Source organism: Carettochelys insculpta, chromosome 18 (genome assembly GCF_033958435.1).
Source record: "Carettochelys insculpta isolate YL-2023 chromosome 18, ASM3395843v1, whole genome shotgun sequence".
NCBI lineage: Eukaryota > Metazoa > Chordata > Testudines > Carettochelyidae > Carettochelys > Carettochelys insculpta.
The window spans coordinates 24,477,769-24,502,944 of NC_134154.1; the positions used below are offsets into that span (position 1 = coordinate 24,477,769).

The 25,176-nt window shown below is 38.0% G+C and overlaps 1 protein-coding gene across 1 annotated transcript in view; it reads right to left on the bottom strand.

The window, feature by feature from the left end:
• Positions 1 to 235: 235 nt before the first annotated feature.
• LOC142022831 (V-type proton ATPase 116 kDa subunit a 2-like) overlaps positions 236 to 25,176 on the bottom strand; it is a 64,743-nt gene continuing 39,802 nt past the window's right edge. Inside the window, 17 exon segments of the mRNA XM_075013050.1 lie at positions 236 to 879; positions 2,050 to 2,221; positions 3,574 to 3,691; positions 5,845 to 5,964; positions 7,138 to 7,257; positions 7,775 to 7,985; positions 8,702 to 8,820; positions 9,346 to 9,436; positions 12,653 to 12,810; positions 15,153 to 15,292; positions 16,177 to 16,327; positions 17,376 to 17,588; positions 18,937 to 19,030; positions 20,244 to 20,326; positions 21,555 to 21,681; positions 22,385 to 22,485; positions 23,614 to 23,751. Of these exon segments, the coding sequence (XP_074869151.1) occupies positions 777 to 879; positions 2,050 to 2,221; positions 3,574 to 3,691; positions 5,845 to 5,964; positions 7,138 to 7,257; positions 7,775 to 7,985; positions 8,702 to 8,820; positions 9,346 to 9,436; positions 12,653 to 12,810; positions 15,153 to 15,292; positions 16,177 to 16,327; positions 17,376 to 17,588; positions 18,937 to 19,030; positions 20,244 to 20,326; positions 21,555 to 21,681; positions 22,385 to 22,485; positions 23,614 to 23,751 (2,259 nt within the window). The 3' untranslated portion in view covers positions 236 to 776.

Genomic DNA, 25,176 nt, shown 5'->3' on the forward strand with positions numbered 1-25,176 from the left:
CACTTTGAAATTGATGCGGCTCACCCAGACAGGACTCCTTTTTGAAAGGACCCCACCTACTTCAAAAGTCCCCCTATTTCCTATGAGCAGATGGGAATAAGGGGACTTTGAAGTAGGCAGGGTCCTTTCGAAAAGGAGCCCCGTCTGGGTAAGCTGCGCGGCGGCGAGCCGTGTCAATTTCAAAGTGCTGCAGCCGCCCGCATGCTAATGAAGCGCTGAATATGTATTTCAGTGCTTCATTAGTAAACTTCGAAATGGCCATTTGCATGGCCATTTCGAAGTTTCTGGCTAGTGTAGACACAGCCATACTGTTTAATCCAAACTGCTTCCAGATTTCATTAGATGGTAATTTAAGTTAATGGGGGTGTGACCACATGAGTAATATAGTGATAATGCTGTATATTTTCTATGATGAAAAGGATATGAAGATCTTTAAGGTAATTTAAAAGTAATCATTAAAGAATATAAAACTGTCCCTTCTGGAAATAAAGTGACTTTCTTCTTTTAGAAAAAGCAATAAACAAGAATTTTTTAGAATTATCTTAAAATTAATTTACATTAGTTTATCATGAAAAACACATACATTTAATGCCTACATACTTTACAAGAGGCTCCAAATCTGCAATATATTTGTATGAAGGAGGTATAAATTACAGAGTTATTTGGCTGCATTGTAAGGCAATCAGTGAAACATTTTTTCTACAAACTGTACATCAATGCAATCTAAATACATGATTTGCAGACAACTTTGAACACCCCTGCTTATGTGAACAGAACTAAGCAATATCATCTTTATTAAAATGTAAAAAAATGTGCTTAAAGGAAAAAGGAGTAAACTTGTAACCTCCACCAGTGTAGAACTTGTTCTGAAATTCCACCCTGTAATAAGGGGAAAAAAAATCCCAACATTAGCACACAACAACCCTGAGGACAAGGCCAGGAGTGAAGAATTAATTTGATTTAATTCCGGAGAGCTGGGGGAAGCTGGCCTGGGGCCTGCACAGTTGGCTCTCTCTGCAGGGTTGCTGGGGGCTGGAGTCTCCTGCCCACGCCACCTTCCCTCATGGGGCTGCCAGGGATGCCAGCTCCAGCTCCCCACCGCTGCCAGAAGATGGGGGCTGCAGCTTCCCCTCCTGCCCAGCTCTCTGGCCCAGGAACATCACTGGTTCTGCCTGATGGTTTCAGGAGGTGCAACCTGTACAGCACAACAAGTCCTGTGGCACCTTATAGACTAACAGATATTTTGGAGCATAAGCTTTCATGGGCAAAGACCCAGCACGAACACATTCCACTGTACCAGTCCATTTCTTGCTACCTATTTGCTGTTGTACTTTGTTTTAAAGGTAGTACTTTTATTAATCTGAGAACCTACAGAACAACACTGACAAGACAATATGATGTATACACTTCGACATTTCCATATCAACAGTATATTTGTCTCCTATACCTTTCAAACTTCAATAAGTTTAAAATTAAAAATTATCCCTGAATTAGGATAAATTTGTAAGGATTGTGATTTTGAGGGTTAAGATATATAAGAAATATAGGCTTAATTCAGCAAAGCACTTTGGCATTTGCTTACATGGGATGGACTTACATGCTTCAAGTTAAGTACATGCTTTGTTCCACTGGGGACATAATGATGGACTGAAAAGGTTAAAATAATATGTCCAAATTAAAAATTATTTCTTCTACCTGAGTTACTAACTCTAAACTGGTAACAAAACCAGAAGTTTTAAAATCCAATTTATTTAGCTATATTTTGGAATGAATTCATCTTTGAAAGCCACAGATCAGTTTCACTCCTGAATCAACCTACTTCCATGAGTAAGAACACTGCAGCAGAGTAATTAAATTACACAAACAGATTATTTAAATTAAACTTATTTAATAAAAGATAACACCACTATTAAGTAATTAAATTATAAATTTTCATTTAAAATTCAAATTCTAAATTCTGGGCTTAACCTACCCAACACTGTCACTTTAGCAAACTAATGCAGAGTTTTTAAAAAAGGCAGCTTTTAAAAATGAAAAGCTAATGCTTACCAATGAAGTCGTACAGCATGAAGAAAAGCTGAAAGACCTTCCATGACCAAAAGAATTAATACTGTTAAAAGAGCAAAGAATGCTAAAAGTGGCACTAACAGCAAGATTCCATATGTTGCATCCACACGAAGGCCCAGTCGCATTATCATTGCCCACAACACTTCTGATAACTCTGCAAAACAAATTTCAAAATTACATTTGGAAACATATACCTGTACCCAATAAATCTTTTAAGCAGTCTGCACTCCAGTTTCAATTCTACTACTGCAGCAGGGCCAACACCCACCAAATTCAGGCTCCTTTGAAACATTCTACCCGGGGGCAACTGTCCCCCGTTCCCTCATCAGTGGGCCTATGTTACTTTGCTAGAATCTACTGGATCAGAAAAGGCAGAAAGCAATGCCCCTTTGAAGAAATCCAGTGTATACCACAAGATGTTCAAAGAACTCAACATTGCACATTAATTAATATTTTTGTAACGGGTGGTAATTTACGTTCCTCAGAGCACCATATGAGTTCCCTGTTTACTGTATAATCATACATAAATTAGGACAGGAGGATCTGGAGCTGCATATGGTGTTTTGTTTTGTCAAGAAACAGCTAATATAAACTATTATAATTCTCAGAATTAAACTTATGACATCTTATTTTTTAAAACTAGAAACCTACAAATCAATACTTAATAGTTACCACTGCAAGTGAACCTAAGAAACAAACCTGTGTTCACTACATTAAGATTTGAGTACTGAGATGCATGTTGATCACACTGTTCGTTTTCTGGCAACTTTAATTTCACATTGCAAAATACATACAAATTTTCAAACAAGGAAGTTTTAAAAAAAATGCTAAGAACCAATATCACACTAAATATGATTAGAATAAGCTCACAAACACAACACATTCCTACTTCATCTGTATTAATTCAGTGTAGTGTAAAATACATAAATAATTTAGCCATGGAACACATTCCTGAAAAAGACTGGTAGTTTTTACGTACTCTCTCATTGTCTCTCAATGAATAAATCAATGGAAATGGGCAGTGTGCTTGGAACATAAGTGCCTGGGTTGAAATTCAGAAGGACAATTCAGAAATACAGTAGTCCTGATTCAGTAAACATCCCTATTCATGCTTAACTTTAAACATATAGTTAAATATTCTCGTGAATACTGATTTACTTAAGTGCGTGCTTAAGTGTTTTCCTGCATCCTACCAGTAAGGGGAAGACTTTAAATATCACATGACATAGTATCGCCATCCACAGAACCTTTTAAGTTACTAGTCATTCCCATAATTAGGAACGAAAAATGAAGCCAGGTGCCAAATTCAGCACTCCAAGTCACAACTCTGCTTTTCATGCACTTTTAATTAGTTCAACTCAGTTCACAAGGGATTTTTTTTAAAAAGATGAAACAGATCTAGGATATTCTAAAATGCTCTCTCTCTCTCTCTCTCTCTCTCTCTCACACACACACACACACACACACACACACTTTCAAGATCAAATTGGAAATACAAAGACTTACGTGCATGAGCAAGACTTAGTGCCCACAGCCTCAGATATGAAGCAGTATTGGAGATGCATCCTAGACAGTATTCAATGGTATGAATAGTCTGATGCATAAAAACATCTGCAAAGTTAAACTAACAACACACTTATGTAAACACTCTTGTATACATCAAATCCATACTGTACTGTGCAACAATGTATAAAACTCATTTGCAAATCCACTATAGGTTTTAGACCATAGAAAATCAATTTAGAAGTCAATTTTTGCACAATAATGATTGTGCTGATAATAAAAAATATAGAAGTATAGTTTTCTAGCTAGTTTCCTACTTACATGATCAAAGGCTATTCTGAAAAATGCAAGTAGTTGTATGTCAATTACTCTTAACGTAACAAATTAACACAGTTCTGCCATACTATAATGTAGTCTAGTGGAGCTCTGAGTGCTATATCAGCTAGGTTGTTCATTTACATGTTAAAGTTGGGCAGATCAAAATCTCTCTGACTCAGCTTTTCCCATCTCTAAACAGTAATAATTATTACTATCAACCTCTGTAAAACACTCTTGAGATCTTCCTATGAAGAAAGCTACACAATGGTGAAGGATAATTAATGTAGCAATCTTGAGTTATGTTGGCTAGTTACTAATGAACAAATCCAATATTAGTAACTTTTATTGTAAACCCTGACAAAATTTCTTATGTAATTGTGGTACTATATGTGCAATTCCTTTATTCAGTAAAATTCACCTATATCCTAGATATACTGGTGTCACAAATCGTGGGTCATTAGAACGAGTGAGTGTTGTGAATGGTTGGCTGAGTGAATTGCCAGTAAGTTGGCTGAAGAGAGGCCATCCTGCATCAGTGCCCCAGCGTATTACAGACTTGTTCATCACTTGGAATCTAAGCCAGTGCCCCAGTGGATTAAGGACTTGTTCACCACTTTGAGAAAAGAACTGTATGCTGAGAAAAGCAAAATTGCACAAAGGCGGCCAGTTCCTGATAAAAAAGTTAACAAGAAAGAAACAAACACCAATGATAATCTGTTACCCATCGCTCGTAGCTGAGGCAAGCAGAATTGGGATGATGTAAGCAGGATGTTTCAAAATTGGTCATGGGAAAGCACCCACCTGGACTGAGGGGTACAACCAATGAACTGAACATCACTGCCTCCTACCAAGAAGATAAATAGTACATCAAGTTGTCCCACAAGCCAGTGTCCATCAATTCAGCATATTGGCATGATGTGTACATCAGACTCCTGCCTCAGTCAACTAACATTACCTGGGGTCTGGCCAGCCTCAGTGGGTGAGTGTGTATGGGTTTATGAGTGTGTATGTACTTAATTGGGTTAAGAATTAGGCTGTTTAATTGGGATAAAAATTAGACTATTAACCATTCAAGCTACACATTACTTTTGATTTGCTTTCTAATTGTTAACTATTCAATTTAAACATATTTTTAAAACTACTATTTTAAATGCATGCAATAAAACTAACTTTTGCTGTGGAAATTAATCACTCTCTGAGTTATTATCTGGAACCTGTTACCAGCCTGACCAACTGTGCAGCACTGCCCATTTTGTGACACTGGCCTTTCAGAAGTTAAAGTCTCAAACCTCCCTGTGGACGTATTATATAAATTTTGCAAATGAGTAAATTGAGGGACAGAGAGATTAAGAATTTTCCTAAACTCCTATTAAAGTCAAAAGCATTCAGATAAGGCCTTAAGTAAGTTTCCCAAGATTATGTTGCATCAGTGTCAGGGCGTGAGAGCACAGCTCATGACTCTAGATTTCCAGTTCTCACAACTAGAGCCCCTTGTCTTCCCACTGTCAAACTATATAATGTACTGTTAAAAAAATTAAAACCGAGAGCCCTTACAGACTAATCCAAGATGCAAAAAGTATATTCTCCTCTTTGTTTTGATTAAATCAACACACTCACAAAATCATGTGAGAGATCTTTGATGATGCTTGATTAATCTAACTTTAAACCAAACTGTAGTCTCACCTGGATGAAGCACTTTGCCTATTCCATATTACTTCAAAACCCAGGACCTTTAATAAGCCGAACTGATATATTTTGTGATAAGAAATGCAGCACAGAATAATTACAAACAACATGTAAGTTGTATGCAACCACTAATCAGCCCATATATATAAAAGTCCCCTAGATAGCATTTTTAGAAATGTCAGGAACTCAGCATGGTTTAGCATATGACAATTTGCCAATGATATTTGCTTTTAGGCCATTCTTATTACAGGCAGTAGCTGAAAGCATTACCTCTTCTCCATTCCCTTCTCTGTGCCCACTATCTAATGAGCTGCTTCCTTCCTCCACATCCTGTGATCTCAATAGAGAAAGTTCCTCTTCACTGTCTTTTCGAACCAGTCTGTACCCATTCTACACAAAATGAAAACAGTGTCCGTTCACTAACAAGAAATTTTGATAAACTGCGATGGTTGTGGTGTATATTGATTTAAAGCAGATATTGCAAAATAATTTGAACACAGAGTATTTTCACACTGCAATTAAAAACCCACAGCGGTCCTGTGCCAGCTGGCTCAGGCTCACAGGTCTCAGGCTGTGGAGCTGTTTAATTACAGTGCAGACTTCTGAGCTTGGCCTGGGCTCAGGGACCCTACAAGGCAGGACTCAGAGATGGGAGGGTTCCAGAGCCCAAACTCCATGCCAGTCTCACACTAAGTTGCTCTGCAGCCCAAGCCCTGCAAGTCTGTGTCAGTTGGCATGACCCAGCCATGTGTCTATCTGCACTATAGGGGCTATAGAAACTGAAAAAGCTGCAGTGGAAAGGGTCTATTAATGAAAAAACATATCAAATTTTCCTAATTTGCAAGGTCACTTCAAGCTATTAAACATTTTAGAGCTCAGTGCTTCTAGATACATTCTTAATCTTAATCTAAGAGAATTATCTTCTTTACTCACATTAAATTTAGATGTATATTACATTTATCAAATTACCTTAAATGTAATTTGTGAAACTATCTAATTAGTAAAAGTTTCCCACTGTGATTTTAAAACAATTACACACAGTAAATAAAAATTTTATTCATCCATCTACAATCAAGGAAGTGTTACAGAAAAGCCAAAAAACAGACTCTCAAAATGTTTCCTCTACTGATTCTGCAGGACAGCTAAGTGCTGTTCCCAAAGCTGTACTAATAGCCGCAATGCAGCTAGCTCACAAATACAGAAGGCCCATTTCTACTAAATTTCATGAATCAGTCACGCAAATATTTGTAGCATTGAACCTAAATTGTTATAGCCCACTTAAATAACCGTGCTTTTTTTAATTTAGGAAATCTTTAAAAATGGTGGTTAAAATCAAAGGGAAAAGAAATGTTATTCAGATTTCTAAAGGGAATTATGAGCAATGCATAAAGTGAAAGTTATTCAATAATGCTTTTTTAAAGATTTCCCTGTATAACTGATAATGCCTTTTTAAAAATTAAATCTTAGTCCAGAGGATTTATAAATGAAATATCCTTTTAATACACTGCTTCTCAATTTAGAAAATCAAGGTACAGGTATACAAGTCTTTCAGTACGTACATACCCTGTGCCTTCCAATGCTTCGGCCTCCATGGTGCAGCCAATACAAATAAAGTGGTTTTCCAAAAAGCATTACAGGAACAGAAAGCAAAGCAACAATAAATAAAAATCGCTGTAAAATAACCTGTTTATGAGAGACAGGAAAAAAAGAAAAGGTGTTTAAAAAAAGAGTTCAGTCAACCTTCCCTCAAGTGCTTAAATAAATTTTTAATTAATGATTTTTTTAAGGTCCTGATTCAGCATTTGAGAAATCCCACTTGGTTTCAGTGTATCTTAAAGGTATGCTAAAAATTAAGCACACACTTTGTTACTTGGCCAAATCAGTACCTTAATGGCAGTTGAGGGCATTCACCTACAGAACCGGCTCCAAAAGACAGGCAAGTTTGCCAATTTCCAAGCTTAAAAAGTCTTTTTTGGTACACACAATAGCATTACAAACTAAAGAGGAGAGGCTGTAGAACAGAACACTTTTATTTAACAAAAGAGAATCAAAATAACTAAGTAAAGAGCACAGGATTTTAATAACATGTGTTGGGAGTTTTTTAAAAACTTATATGAAAATTTTGGTCAGGGTTTAAGAACAAAATGGTCAGTTAGTCCTGATGGATGTGCTTTTACATAACTAGAAGAGCAGTACTAACCTGTCCTGTATAAAGGGTGTCCGTTCCACTAGTGGGAAACAGAAACATGGTAATAAATTGAATGAGAATGCTAGGTGCAGTTCTGGAGTCTTCTACAGAATAAGCCAGCCATTTAAAGATTATCATAAACACGAGATACCCGAAGATGCACAGAATGAAAAAAAGTTCAGGAAGAAAAACTAAATAAATATTGTACTTCTTCTTGAAATGCCTAAAAAATAAAAAAAGAAAACAGAATTTATGATGAATAACATTTAAATACAAAGACTGATTATTGTATCTAATTCCATAAATTGCTGAGAGCCCTGAATCCCTATGGCATCAATGGAAGTTGAAAATGCTCAGATATAGAAATTATGAGCCAAATTTTGATTCTTTATACTCAACAGGTATTTTGCCATGGATGTCAATGGTCCCAGGCCTTTACAGAGCAAGCTAAAGCTTTTTCAACTAAAAAAAAACTATTGCAAGTGGATTTAGGCCTCTACTTACTGAGTTCCTTTAACTTAAATATCTGCATCATTCCATTAATTTCAATGAAAGAACTCACACCTTTTGTTCAGCATATGCATATTTGCAGGCTTAGTCCCCAAGTAACAAAAGGCAGCTTCAAAAAATCCCAAGGCATTAACAATGTTACACAGCCCAAGTTAGGAAGGGTCTGAAAGTGGCACCTCCAAACCCATCCTTCTCTAGAAGCACTACACAAAAGTCTCTTTTCTCAAAGGCTGCAGATTTTTCCCTATAACACTGGTCTTCCTGTATTTATCCATGGAAATTAGGATCTCAAACAAAATGTGTCTTATTTTTGTAAAGCAATTTTCATACTGAATTCACATTGCCTTTGCTTGGCTCTCAAAAACATTCTCAGACTGATCAGAAAGTGTCACAATTTTATTGCCACATTTATTTATATCTCATACTTACAAGTGGTTAAAGACCCCCAGAATAACTCCAAAAGTCATGTGAGTGACTCCAAATATCACTGACATTTTCATTTTGAAAGAATTTAAAAAACTGAGACGGTTGTTTGCCAGGTTCCAGATCTAAGGGAATAAAAAAAAACAAAACAGAAGTCAGTAAGATGAAACAGACATTTCTAAATTGACTAGTTTGGGGTGCCACAATCTCTCTCCTCAGGAAAAGTGGGCTATGTCTCTAATGCAGTTAAAAATCTGCATCTGATCTTATGGCTGGCCTGAGCTAAAAAGAGTTACTGAATTGTGGGATATATGTTCGGGCTCATCTACACCTGAATTATACAGCCTTGCAAGCTCTAGTCAGCTGACACAAACCACTAAGGGTGTTTAACTGCAGCATAGACATACCTGGGGATTCTAATTCCAGCTAAGATCTTAAGTGAATATGAGTTTAGATAAACTAGTTAAATCTCTCTAAACCATTAGAGGAAGATATGGTCTTCTGTGGAGAAAGGGAAAGTGCAAATCTGCATTTACTCACAACGTATACACTTACATTTTGCCAGTATACTAAGCAGGTGTCACACTTAACATATGAGCTGTAAAGCACTGATTATCACAAATGAATAAATTTAAAGGAAAAGCACCAACCGGATCTATGCCAAGAGGATAAATTCCATTAAACACTCCAGTAACATTTGGATCCAATGTCAAATATCGATTAGACTTCAAATCATCAAGACTATGGCAAAAGAAACACACAGAGTCTGTTGCTTAAAAACAGTAAGCATATATTGCTTTCACCCCTGCAGAATGTCCTTCCTATTTTCTTGCTAAGCAGAGAGAAAACAAATGGCTGATCTGAAGGTTGAAGGAAGCATAAAGGATTTCTAAACACAACAATAGTAAGATAAGGCAGTTAGCACATTAAACTGTCCCCAGGTAAATTAAATACTGATAATTGCCAGAATGGCAACCCTAGAAAATGCTTTTCTATATATACGCAGAACAGCTGCAGTGTCAGCATATACACCCACATGCAAAAGTAGGTCAGTTCTGATCAGAAAGGACCCCACTATAGGTGAAACATATGTAGTTCTGTAGACATTCACTTTTTGGACTCTTGAAACTGACAACAGAGCAGTGAATTATGGTGGTGTTTAATATGGCTAAATGTGCTTAAGACATTTGGCTGAAGCTACCAATTTATTTCACACAGTCCTCCAAATAGACATCACATAGCAACAACTTACGACTAAGGCTGCCAGTGTGTCATGGTGGTCATAGATTCTGTGACCTTTCAGGACCTCCACGACTTCTGCAGCGACATATGCAGCAGGCCTTGGGGCAATTTAAGCAACTTAGGCAGCCTTCAGGCCAGATGCTCCTGGGGTGATCTCAGGTGACTAAATCTCTTTTCCCTGCAGCAACATGAGTTTGGATGTGGAGGAAGCTCAGGGCTGTAGGTGGCACTTACCTTGTGAAGCTCCCAGGAAGTGGTATTTCCTTCTCTCAGCTCCTAGGCACAGATGCAACCAGACAGCTCTGCACACCGCTTCCGGCTGCAGGTGCTATCCCCACAGCTCCCACTGGCCACAGTTCCCAACCAATGAGAGCTACAGAGCCAGCAAGCAAAGCTGCCCAGCAGCACTTTTGCCTAGAGTTAAGCAAAAGATATGATGCCACTTCCAAGCAGCAGTGTGGAGCCAGGCAGGGAGCCTGCCAGCCCTATCAAATTGTCCCTGCAGCACCAGGAAGAGGTCCCAGGCTGCTCTCTGCAGCCTTGCCCCCAAACTTCGTCAGGGGTATATAGTATAAGTCATGGACAGGTCATGAATTTTTGCTTACTGCTCAAGACCTTTCCTCTACTTTTACTAAAAACACCTACATCTAAAACATAGAATTATTTACGATCGTTCATCCCGTGTGGAGTCATACTGGTGATCTAGCTAGGAAAGGTTCCATATTTCATATCCAGTCCCATAGCCAGAGGAAAAGAACACAGTGACTGTAGCGATGTTAGCCTGACTAGTCTCATAGCACTGAAAGCTCCTGCTAGATTAAGGTACTTGACAATTCTGTCATCACCTGGTATCTTGACTGCAGTGACAATTCTAATACCATGTAAGTTCAAACACTATAAAAGCTGAAGAATTCAAACTTCATTTTATCTTAAGTATTTTTTTCTTTTTTGTTTTTAATAAGCAGACTTCCCTGTTTGTTCCATTTTAAGGGTGTGAATAATATGTGTGGAGTGCCTTTATGAATATTACTGTTATAAATATTTATCATCATTTTATAAATATTAAACATACAGTGAGGTACCAAAGAATAACTCCCAGACAGAAGTTACCCTAGAAAACAGGCAGTTCCTGGGCAGCCTGCGTCTCACCCACACCCATACAGGAAGCCAGCAGGTGGGGTACACAGCTCTCCCCTACCCTGGGCCAGCCCAGAGATGAAGCTGGTAACCACCCACTTCCCTCAGGTTTTCACCTCCCAAACCCCTGCCCTGACTCTTGCACTCCACCTGAACCGCCCTATTAACCACCAACCTTGAGCCTAGCTCCCCTCACACTGCCAGCCTCCTCCCCTGAAAGACCCAAGCAATGCCAAGAAAGTCTTCTAGCTTGATTTTTTTTCCTCATAAAACCCATCTCTCCTACAGATTTCTAATTTTAGGTTCTATAAGAAATTATTTGACTAACTGATAGTTTAGTTTTAATATGCTGTTGTCAATTTTTTAATTGACCCTATTTAGATTTGAACTGACCACTGCATCGTTTAACCCTTAGGTTACATCTACACTAGTGAGCCTTTCAAAAAATCCCATGCAGCATCTACACACAAAATGTGTTCTGTTCGTATTAAATTGAAAGAACATGGCTCTCTTTTCCGGCAGCCCTCTTCTGCTCCCAAACGAGGAAGAGCGCCTTTTTTTTTTTTTTTTTTTTTAAAAAGATTCTTTCAAAAAAAAAAAAAAGAAAAGCATGTAGACACCTCAGGGGCCCTTTTTCGAAAGAGCAGTCCTGCAAGGTGCCAGATTTTTCAATTCACAGGGATTCCTGGTCCGTTCTTTCAAAAGACTGGTTGGGGTGTGGCTGCTCTCTACTGAAAGAGCGGATTGATTTTTTTTGTGTGTGGTCATGATCTTTTGAAAGAAGTTTTTTCGGAAGAGATCTTCTAAAAGAACTTCTTTTAAAAGACCGCTGTAGTATAGTCATAGTCTTAGTTTAGTAGCATGGGTAATAGTATAACCTTTTAATTACATTTTTGTTGGTTTTAGCTTTGTTTGCTTATTGTTTTCCAGTAGAATTTTATCAAGTTTACCAAATCAGATTTCTTTCAATAAATAACTGAACCAGAACCACTGAAAATACTAATGAATAATCTGAGCCAAAAGTAGCATAATCAACTCTCCACTAAATGACATTTTAGTTCTTGCTTCTGTTTTGTTATTGGGGGGTTACTCAAAGGTTGTGTTGCTATCATTTGTACACAGGCATATACTTTTAAGATAATAAACATTGATGTATTCTTCTGAGGGGTAAAAAACCAGTCTCCCAGAAGTTGTATACATTTTGCAAACAAAGAAAAAGGTGGGATTTGTCAGGAAAATTTTTTCTTGGTGGTCATCAGTTTGAATGCAGTATAAAATACTGAAATGAACTCAAATGACCAAAATTATTGTTTATTCTGCTCCATAGTTGTGCTTTCTGCTTTATAATGGGTCTGCCCTCAAGTGATTGCTATAGAACTGTTGTTCAAAGTAAAGACATTTTACTCCTTTGGAAAGGATATGAAGCCTCTCAGTGACAACATTTTATGACACACACGTCTACACCTGTATCAAGGAATTAAAATGGTCCTTGCAGAGGGAAAAACCAGAAAAAATTAGGTCTTTTCTAAAAACTGTATATTTGTTTTGATGGTGTAATAAACTAAGCATACCACTCACCGCCAGACATTTTGTTTAAACATTGCAGAAATGTCCCATCCAGAACCAAATATATTTAATGACTTTGAAAAACAGTCATTATAGATCAAGCCGGTGTAGACAGAAAAAAGACCCATCAACAAAATTATGTATCTCCCTTCAAAGAATGTTTTCACGATCTGTAAGTATTAAAAGTACAGCACTGTTAGTGAGAGCTACAAGAACTTTCATTATCTACATTTCCAAGAGAACTATATTCATTGTAAATAACTATGACCACTTTAAAAGTTACTGACTATGTCTACACTGGCACAAAACTTCAAAATGGCCATGCAAATAACCAAATTGAAGATTACTAATGAGGTGCTGAAATGCATATTCAGTGCCTCATTAGCATTCCACCGGCCACAGCTCTTTGAAATTGCCGTGTTTCGCTCCCACGCAGCTCGTCCAAATGGGGGGTCCTTTTTGAAAGGACCCCAGGAACTTTGAAATTCCCTTCTTCCTATCAGCTCATAGGAATAAGAGAATTTCAAAGCTGGCAGGGTCCTTTCGAAAAGGACCCCTGTCTGGATGAGCCGCGCAGGAGTGAAACGTGACAATTTCAAACAGCTGTGGCCAGCAGCATGCTAATGAGGTGTTGAATATGCATTTCAGTGCCTCACAAGTAATCTTCGATTTGGCTATTTGCATGGCCATTTTGACATTTTGTGCCAGTGTAGACACAGCCACTACAGGTTAAAAATCCATTTGAACAATTATTATAGGGTATAAAGAAAACTGAAAAAAGACCTGAAGGGTGATGGGCAGGGGAAAAATATTTCAGACAATGTGGATTGAAGAACTTGTTTAGTAAATTAATTCCCTTTAAAAGATACCCATTTTGTGTCTCAGCTTTCATACCTTTTATCAAGTGACACATTTGCAAGCATTTTGTCTCTTTTTCTGCCTATGATTTTTACAACTAATATAGTGTAAAAGTCACATTTTTGCTTTAAACTAAACCAGTATATTTGGAGAACCCATATAGACTCTTATGCAGATTCTACATAGACTCACAGAAGATACAAACCTAGATCTTTTCTCTATTCTGGAGTCATTACACCAAATATAAACTAAGCTCTTAGTCAAGTTCATGTGAACATTTTTCAAAATGTTTGTGTGTTCATTTTTGTGGTTGTAATTCATTTAATATCAATCAGTGGGTCTTGCAGGCCATATCAAGTCCATGATTTACTCTGAACTAAATCTGTCCCTGACAAGTCATGCACTCTCTGTACACAAAAAACAGTGAATGAACACTATAGCTGCAAATTGGTTTGATATTTTTCACGATAATTCTTGTTTTAATTAATTAAATTTCAAGTTAAGTCTCCTTTTTAAAACTATTGTGCATCAAGTTTCATTGTGAATAATCAAAATTTACAAAAAACAATGGAAAAACAGCATGTAAAGTTTTCATTCTGCCCTCAAGTCAGCTTGCTGTGACTAGGCACTCCAAATATTGAACAAAAAGCAACTGAAAGTGGCTGCAATTATGCTAAAGCCAATTAACTTTTTCACAGGCATAGCAGAGAATTTGACTGATAATATGACATCTAAAATTTCACAACATTCTGCTATGGCTTAGTGAGTTAGGCATGTAGCAGAAGTTTTTAAACCGTAAGAATGGACATACTGGAACTACTGAGCCCACTGGGATGAACAGTACAAGCTATCATCAAGTGATCCATCCATCCCCTGTAGTCTACTCTCAGCTTCTGGCAATCATAGGCTAAAGACATTCAGAATATGGTCTTGCATGCCTGACCATCCTGGCTAATAGCCATTGATCCTCCATGAACTTATCCAGTCCTTTTTGAACTGTTATATTTGTGGCCTACACATACCCTTTCAATGAATTCCACAGGTTGACTGTGCATTGTGTGAAAAATTACTTCCTTTTGGTTGTTTTAAATCTGCCTGCTACTGATTTTGTTGGCTAGTCCCTAGTTTTTCAGATATTTGAAGGAGAAATAGCACCTTATTCACACTGGTCAAGATTCTATAGACATCTACCATATCTCCTCCGAGTTGTCTGTCTTCCAAGCTGAAACATTTAAGTCTTTAAACTCTCCTCACATAGAAGCTATTATGTACCTCTCTAATACAGAACTCTCTTGTCCAGCAACATCCGTAATCCAGCACTATTTTAGTTAGCCAGACAACCACTTCTCATGAGAATTGGCCAAGTTTCCCGTGGTTCCATAAAGTTTGTTTACAGGCACCAGTCCTGGCTCTCAGTGTTCGGTTCAACCTGTACTACAATTTTCAAAACAAGTAAAATGTCCTCTTGTAGCTAGTCTCAGACTAAGGTTCCTTATCCACCTGGAGCACAGAGCGAATAGTAGTATTATTAACCAAAATTAGTCTTGTGTGTTTGCAAAGAACAGAGGGGCTTTTTTGTTTGTTTTTAGATCAGTGACTGTTCTAGGAAAATTATCTAAATACTGTTTTGTTTGAGATTTTGGCGAGGGCTTACCTCATCTTGTGATCGCAGTAGCCTAGGGTGGTTTTCCGAAAGTACCATCAAGAGGGCAAAGATGAATATTAGAAGACCATGTCCAAAGTCTCCAAACATAACCGCAAATAAGAAAGGAAAGGTAATGATAGTATAGAGAGCTAAAAAAAGAAGCACACAATAGACTATGGTTAATTGCAACCATATTTATTGTGATATTACAACTATCTGAATTTTACCTAATGCAGTTATGCTAAATTAATATTAAGAGGCAGTTACATTCTCTAATGCAATTCTAAAAATGGTATGATGTTCTATTTTTATCACCTCACACTCAACTCCATATCAAGTTTATTGAGTTTGCATATTCAGAGATGCTCTATCTCCCAGCCCCACAAACTTACACTGGGTTAATTCTGGCTCAAGCAGTACCATCGCTAATGTGATTTCTGCAACTGGGAATTAGTTAAGAATTCTGAATAATAACGATGCATGAGCAAGAAGAGACTCCAGCTCTTCTCCCCATTCCTCTATTGACTCTATACCGCTAACAAGAGCGGAACAAAATACTTATTATAGGCAAAATAGCCTCACTGTCATGCCAGAGATGGCTGTAGCAATGCATATATAAACTTTGCACAATTAATAAAGCACTTATGGATTCTTCTAGATAATAGGTTCCATATTTGTGTAAAATAAAATACCATAACTCAGGCTTCTTGTTTTCATGATTATCTTTTCTTCCCCGTTCTTCTCTCACAAAAGCACATTACCAAAACAATGGGTGGAGATACCATAATTAGCTATTGCCACCATTCACTGTGCTGGAAATCAGAACCTTCCCTGTTTCTGAGAGTACTATTTCCATTCTTGATAAACTACTGAAAATTAAAAATGGCCATTAAAATAAAATGTAGACGTTACCATTTTTCCCTTTCTAAGGGCTTGATTCAGCATTATACTTAAGTACATGCCTATTTACTAAGACAGGGAGAAATGAATAATTAATGAAGTGCAAGATTTCATCATCTGTCAGTGGACAAACCTGGATTAACTTCTCCATAGTTCCCAACTCCATAAGAGTCAACAATGTTTTGGAACCCTGAAGTGAATTTATTGGTACGGATTAAAGTTGGAGGCGTTTCTGTTGTTGGTATGGTGTTCATGAATGAAGAGACTGCTGCACCACTTTTTCTCTAATTACAGAATGAAAAGGGACAAAAGATATTATATTAAACCATATTGAATATGCACTTTGTCAAAATCAACAATTTCTCTTCTGAGTGAGCAATCTCCACTAAAGCAGAAATTGTAAGATTTATCTTCACAACAGAAACTTACTCTCTTACATCTGTGATACACTGAAGTTTTACTAATGTACAAATCTGCAAAAATCTTCAAGCATACTAAGTCTAACAATGCAACTCTTTCTACAGGTTGAGCCACTCTAATCCAGCTCCCTCAGAAGCTGACGAGCACCCAGCCAGAGAATTTGTCAAACCACAGGCGGTCAACAGTGTTTAGCAGGATTACGAAAATTTTCACTGCTTATTGGACTCTTAGAAGTCATTTAGGGGTAACTTAGAGCTAAATAACAGCACAGAACACTGAGAGCCAGGGCTGGTGGCTGTAAACAAACTTCATGGAACTGGAGGAAAGAGACAGGTTCAACCTGCACTAAAAAATATCCACAATGACTATTTTATAATAAAATGATTTTACAGTAAGAAAGTTAATAGTTACAGCATATGAAATTAGATAAATAACATACTTTTGAAAACAAGTTATGTTATCTAACATACTTTTGAAACAAGTATGTTATCTATCTAATTTAATATTCAGTAACTATTTGCTTTCTTTCTGTAAAATCCAAGTCAAGATTTGCTACTAAAAATAGTCTAATTTATTTTAACTCCAAGATTAATCTGACTAAGCAAATCTAATCATTTTATAGGAGGGCCAAATTAGAGCCTTCTGGGGTGATGTCAGATGGCCTTGTGAGCCAACTCATTCTTTAAGTACAGTCCAGCAGCCATACTCAAACTCGCAGACGCTAACAGGAGATCTACCTAATTACTGTACTGGTAAGGGTCCACAAGAACCTTTAATCTCTGTAGGGCATTACCTATGTTCAGCTCTTTCCCCTCTCAAGTACTATTTTATTTCTGTTCTTGTCTCTATTGTTGGCTCAAAACATTCAAAATTTTGAAGGTGTGCACAGACCGAGCAAGTAAAATGACTTACCGATCCTTCCTCAAGTGCTCGCCGTAAGGTTTGCAGATCAGCTTCTGGGCACCAAACCTCAGCAATTAAACATTTATTTGTGACATCAAAACTGCACTGGTTTAGTACATGATAAATAGCTTTCATCTTCTTCACTTGGATAACCCAGGTATAGATGGACTCAGATGCTTTACATAATACTTGTCGTAAGTAATCCTCTGTTTTATGCAGAACCTTTGCCAAAGGAAAAATTAGCGGTACATGAAAAAGTAGACAGAAGTTTAACTACAGAAAAAAACATTAAAACTTTGTCCAACTGTAAGTCATGAACCCTCCTCCCCCGCAGACCTAACCTACATAAAGTGCAAGGAACTGAAGCTGCCTTGATTTTATTACAAAGATGTAGACTACAGAGACTAGAGGTCTTACCAAATAACGTGCCATTCTTGATCCAAGCAATCTATCAGTTGGATCAACATGCAGCACAGTATGATGGAACCTGTCATCTGCACAGGTCACATTTCCATACAAGAGGTGGTCAGAGGCAAGCCACAATGGAACTGCAACTGAAAGTTGTAGTTAATGATAGCATGGCTGCCCTTGAACTACAATAAACTGAACCACCAAATTGATGATCCTTCCTCTACATGGATGAGACACTGGTACCCATGTGACACTTCAATGACGTTAGAAGAGCGCCATGCCAGCATAAAGGTAGGACAGGACAAAGCAGAACACATTAGTGGAGTCTACCTTTTATTTCCTCATCCTCCTTGTGCTGAATGTTCTGAAAGTGGAAACCAATTCACAGAAACTCACGCAAGGGCTTGGAAATGTGTAGGTATTTTTCTTTTTCAAGAATGACAACATGAAAGTGGAGGAAAAGGGAAAAAGAAAGAAAAAACCTGGAGAAGGTCTTCACCACTGACCTTTCATGGTTTTTGAAAATGTAGGCTTAATTCTTGAAGTACATTTCTAATATTTATAGTAAGAGTCTAGTATTTAAATAAAATTTAAAGCTTGACAAAGAACTTTGGATATGTGTTTCGCTCTCAAATATTCATCAACTATTAAAGCACTTCACAACATTAACTAATATCTTATCATTCTGTGACCGTACACAAGTAGTAATATGTTCATGTTGCAGAAAGAGACTATGATTAAGTAGTTAAGTTTCCTTTCAGAGGACAAAGCCAGTGCAAGAACATCAATACAAATTGAGGAATCTCTGGCGCTCACTCTTGCACACTCACTAGCTCTTGTTACCACCATTGTTCTTTTTCGATAGGGTATTTATGCAGGTCGTCTCAACTCAGGTACAATTCTAGTTTTGAACCAGATCCTGCATTTCAAGGGACTTGCTCCTGGTCACATGATACTGTCTCATAGTCCTTTGTTCTGATTGCTTTATCACACAACTGCTACATACCTATAAACCTACAGAAACTTTTACCAACAAAGGCTTGGACACTCGAAAAAAAATAAGTACGTAGCATCAACTGATAAGTGTACCAACATAATACTGCAACTCTCTGTGCTGCAATATCTTCAATGAAAAAGGTATCAGTTACATTTTACTCACAACATGAAGATCCTGAATGCGAACGTTTAGTCCTTCAATAACTTCTCTGCGCTCCTCAGTGGTATTAGGATAAGGGTATACGTGACAGTGATAGCTGAAGAAAAAGCAAAACAAAACAGACACCTGTATTAAACAGCTAGGCAACTGAAAAAGACCTATTAAAGGTGTAAATCAGCCTTTATGGGTGTGAATCTTACCTCACCAAGCAAACGTGAAAAACTTTGCGAGGTCATAGATAAGCAATGAACTGAGTTGCTGTATTTGCCACCTTTCTCTTTCACAGATCTCTGACCAAAATCTATTTTGTGTCACAAAAAGTTTGCTCTCAGACCCCTTGTGTGCATTACAATCCCACTTAATGAGGCATGATTGACAGTTAAAACCAAAAAGAGGGCCAGGACAAGAGATGGACACTGCAGGAAAGACCTAAGGAGTGCTGAGGTTTTGGACAACGCTGCACAGAACTTTGGCACGCCTTTGCTGTAACTTCCTCCCTCCTTTGCAGAATTCATTCCAACTATCCAAATCAGGTAACATTTTTATTAATTTCAGATAAGCTGTTCAATCTATTTCACTGATCATTTTAAAACAGTTCTCTATATATTTGATTTAATCAGGCTCTAGTAGACAGTTCACCAGGCTGGGAATACAGATTCAGGTTCTCTTCAAAGCTCTGCCCCAGACCACAAGTGATCTTGGTCAAAATTACTAAACCTTTCCATGCTTCAATTTCCACTAGATGAGAATTACAAATGAAAAAGCAGTAAATGTTATAAGTTCTCCCTTGGTTGTTACTTGGCCTACTGAACCACAATACTGTTTTCACAGCTAAAACAGGAAACTAAACAAAAAAAAAACCTGCTGCTTAAAATTGACAAATTAAAAAAATAAACAGGACTTATGAAAACATTAAATGGCATACTATTTGACCCACGAAAGGTCTTATTCAACTCCCCCTGAAATTAATGGAAAGACTGGCATTTAACCTCAATAGAAGTCCCAGAGTCAAAATTCAAATAAAAAAAATAGAAATATTAGCATATATTCAAGGACAGGGTCACTCTTTAGATTCAGACAAACTAAAACCTGTGTAGGAACCTTATAAGGATTTGTGCATTTCTTTGTAGATTACATAATTACATAAATTAGATTACAACTGGAAAAATAACTAAAGGAGAAATAATGAAAATTAAATATTCAAAAATGTTCCACGAAATGAGCATCACAAGTGAAGATATAGTCACCTTAAGAAAAATCTAAACAACTTTATTCGGTATTCAGTAAGAATTAAATTAGTTTTTTCTCACCAGTCACATATCTTCTTAACCTTCTGGCCAATCTGTTCACCCCAGAAGGATATTAAAAATACAAACCATTTCGTGATTTCACCCTAGAATAAACCAATATATGGATGATGTTTATTTCAATTATGATTTATAATTCCACTACAATTTGACAATATTTGGTTGCCAGTTACACTTTGTGTTCTAAAAGCCAAAAATTTACAAAATTTCTGAAGTAAAATAATGAGTTTTGATAACAGGAGAAAAACCATTTGCAACATAAAATTTATATAATCTTAAAAAAACAAAAGGAAAAGAAAAATGTGCTACTGCCTTTATTTTAATGTTGGCTTAAAATACACCTTTTGGGAGTGAATAAAAGAAATTATTTCTACTCTTTTTGTTATGCACCTTATAAATATCTGGCCATTTCAAAGACTATTAATGAGGTGTTTAAATGCACATTCAGTGCCTCATTAGCATGCCACCAGCTGCGGCTCTTCAAAATTGACGCTTTTTGCTGCTGGGCAGCTCGTCTAGACAGGGGTCCTTTTCGAAAGGACCCCGGGAACTTCGAAATCCCCTTATTCCTACTGGGAGATTGATCTCCATTGATTCCTATCAGGGGATAGGAATAAGGGGATTTCAAAGTTCCCAGGGTCCTTTCGGAAAGGGCCCCCGTCTGGACAAGCCACACAGCAGCGAAAAGTGGCAATTTTGAAGAGCCGCAGCCGGTGGCATGCTAACGAGGCGCTGAATATGCATTTCATGGCCATTTTGAAGATTTGTGCTAGTGAAGACACGGCCTCAGTGTTACAAATTAGATCCATAATATTTTCAAAAAAAATACAGCATAAATCAGTTTGAGGAAGTCTTAATTGTCTTAGAATCTTTTAACGTTTAAAAGGTTTAGAAAAAAAAGTCTTTACACATGATCAAACATACATTTATTACTGCAATAGCAGATAAAAATGACACAATATTTAAAGTACTGTACATGACTGGTTAATAAACAGCCGAAAAGTCATTAATGCCACGTATGTTACTCAAGGTATCGTGTCATAAAACCATCATCATTCAACAATGAGACTATGTATGTCAATCTGAACTATAGAAACTGCTGATTTTAACTGCTGCAGTGGTAACAGAATTAAGACCAACATCTGTTTTATTTTGAATACATAAAATATATAAAAGAATTTAACCTACGGGATATTGAGAACTCATTACCATTTCCTTTATCTACTGATGGAAACTAATGACCCTTCCCCAAGAATTATCTTATCTAACTGTATAATAAGGAACCATAAGGAAATGGTAGCTATCTTTACTTACTGTATCTGGATCTTCCAGACAGTCATCCAGCTCTGCATAAGTAAGAATAGTGTAGCCTTTGCAGACTCTCCACAGCATCTTTTCAAATGCTTCAATTTTTGCTTGGTGAACTAAACCAGATATAAATCTACATAAAACGGACAGGTTATAAGAGTAAAACACACACAGAAAAAGTCAAAACCTAACAATATATTTTCTCTAAAAAGACTAATTATAATAGTTCATGTCATACAAAAAAAACTGGCAAATGTTCTTGTATTTCTACTCCACAAATGTATAATACACAAATAGAAGCTTCCATGAAGGGAGGAAAAATTTGGAGTGGTCTGAGCACACATCTATGAACCAGCCCTGACAAATTCCTTCTGCAGCCAGGGGCAAACTATTCAATTGTTCTGCACCTCAGATTTCCCATTTGCAAAATATGGAATTGCCTACTTATTAAAGTATAATGAGGATTTGTGTTTGCACATCACTTTGAAACTAAGTATTAAATATTTTATTACTTTTACAACTTTCATGCTGTCAATACTAGTTCATTACAAGAACTGCATAATTACTTTGTTATTAAAGACAACACACTAGCTTATTTCATTATATTATAAGCATAGATATAAACCTAATACAGATACTTTGCCAGTTCAATGAACATTTTTGGTAGTATGTTAAGTTAATGACAAAGTCTGGCCCAGTAAGTCTAAGACACAGTCGGACAAATTGTCAGCTACCATAAATTGGCACTGCTCACTTAATTTTACAACAGTTATCTAGGCTTGATCTACCTCACTTGACCAATAAGGTTTCTGTTCACACACTTTAACATTACCTACCCTAGCTTGGCACCAAGCCTATGCATACATGTGTAGTCCACCAAAGGATCATTTTCTGAAGATGGGAATTCCTCATAACTGGCATGTAAACAGGATTCATACTGACAAACAAAAGATACAGATATATTTCAGGAAGTTCAACATCTTAATCAATTTGATATCATAAAACTAACGTTAAAATCATTTCAAAATGTCCCATACAGAATTTCAGACAAGAAAAGGTTCAGAATCTCAGGGGAATAGCTCTTGCTGGCATTCAAAAAATTGTTGCAAAGATTCTAAGACTGTATTGTAACTGAAACTCATGTATATAAAAATTCAAGTTGTTCTTTCATCCAATTTCTAGTAGATTGCAATAATAGCATTTAAACGACTATTCTTAGCCTCTTACTTATTTCGTGCTGGGGCTGCCTTTTTACTGTGTGCATACACCAGGCCTAGCACAGTCGGTTCCCAATCCCTGACTGTGATCTACTAGAACCACACAATACAAATACAGGTTAAAACTCGCACATCCAGCATTCCGTTATCCAGCAATATTCATCATCCTGCAGGACAATGGATCTTGCAGGACCAGAGAGTCCCGGGGCTGGGAGGAGGAGGGACCAGCCAGACCAGAGGCAGGAGCCCAGGGCAGAGGAGCCAAAGCTGGTCTGGTTGCAAGGCGGGGCTAACAGCAGCCAGGGAGCCCGGGCTAGGAGCAGCAGCAGGGAGCAGTGGCCTGTGCTGATAAGCTGGCAGCTCATTCCCAGCCCAGGTGGGAAGCCGCAGCCCTGATCACAGCCCAGGACATGTGGGAAGCCACAGCTAGAGCCATGTGGAAAGCCATGGCTCCAGGAAGCCACGGCCGGGACAGTGCGGGAAGCTACAGCCCCAGGAACTTGGGGAAGGGTGGCTGGAGCCAGGAACTGGGGAGCCTGCGTGAAGGGTGAGGGGGTTGTGAAGCCACGGGCAGGGAGCCTAGAAACAGGGTCTGAGGCCAGCAGGAAGGCAGAAGTGATCAGCCTTGGCCCAGCAACATCCCTGGCCCAGAACCACTGAGGTCCTGAGGGTGCCAGAGCTGGAAAGTTGAACCTGTAATAATAAAGGGCAAAACACTGCATGCTGTGTAAATACTGACAAGGTATATAATTTAATTGGTATATATAAATAAAATACATACAATAATATGCTTATAAGACAAAATGTTACATGGAAATACAATTCTTCCTATATAGTATACACAGTACCTCAACAGGTCTTTTGATGAAGGCTTGTGTGACCCGCAACATGTGTGTATACTCTGTCATCTCCAGGAGGTTTTTCTTCAATTTTTCTTTATTTTTAGTCACCTCCCTCAATTCTGTCTCCAGTTTCTGCAACTGTTCCTAAAAATTGGAAAAAGCTGCTGTGTTGCTTTCACTATCCATGGAAAGTTATGAATAAATTATTTGTAATTAGTTCATGCTTTTTACCAAACATGCCTCAGTCTGCAAATGTGTCTTTGCACTTGTAAGCTTGATATACTAAATGGCAACAGTAGCGAAATTAGGACTTCCTCTGTGTATCCTTAGCTTGGATCAAGTCTGGACAGCTCTTAATCAGAATTAACACCTCAAAGGTGTTACAGTATGAAGAGCTGAATTTTAAATTAAATTATAAAACAAATTATTCAACTCGTCTCTGCATTTTACAAACAATTATTCCTTTTAAAATACTGTAAATAGTAATCAGTTCAACGGTATCTAAATAAAACAGCTGCCTGCTTTCTATGCATTTATGTTCTGATCAGTTTTCACATTTAGAACTGCCACTGTCCACCATTGGAGTCACACAGGCAAAAGAATTACAATATTGGGCACACTTCCAAAGCGACCTACAAAATTAAAAGACTACAGCACCAGTTGCTAACAATTTGTTTGGGATTCCTGACAAGCCAGATAAACCATCTGCAGTACTTAAAACAAGAGATGCATACAAACTCTGAGTTAAACATACAGGGGGGGGAAAAAAAGTTAACTTTAGCTCTGTCTAATACTGTGCTGTACTGTATACCCTCGCTACAATGGACTCATGGGGGAAAGGTTGTCTGCTATTCCCAAAAGTCGGTTATATGCAATGGTTTACTGCCCACCTACCCCTAGCCTCCCTCCCTCCAAAAAAATAAAATCCTGCCACTCACTGGAGCCGCTGCTGGACCCCACCGCGTAGACAGAGCTGCCAGAGGCACGTAGCTGCAGCTGCTGAAGGCACCACGCAACCAGAGCTGCCTTGCCACATGCAGCCAGAGACACCACCACACGGCCTGGAGGAACCGCCACCACGTATGCATGGCGGCTCCAGCAGAGGAGGTGGCGGCTCCTCCAGGCTGCACCAGAGTTAAGTCTTAACTTTTTCTTTTTTGATGGGTGGTGGTTGTGAATTTATGGACCCCTCCTGGCTCTGCTCACAGATTTCCCTCCCCCCAATTTCTCCTCTTGCCCCCTCCCCAACCCATGAACTTCCCCTCCTGCCCCACCTGAGACTCTCCCTCCTGCTCCCTGCCCTCCCCTTCCCTTGAGCTTCCCCATCTGGTTCTCCCTGTGTCCTGTATCTTCAGTCCAGTCTCCAGCATATCACTGGATGAAAGGAAAAACTAAGAAGGGGAAAGCGTGAGCAAAAAAGTAAAGAAATATGTTTTCTAAGTTATGCCAACCTGATTGAAGCATTAAGAGCAGAATGGTTAGGTTAAAAAAAAATTAAGGGTAAAAGACCAAAACTTATTGAGCACCTGCAGCTTTGGTTGTAGTAAGGGAGAACCGCAGGTTCTCATG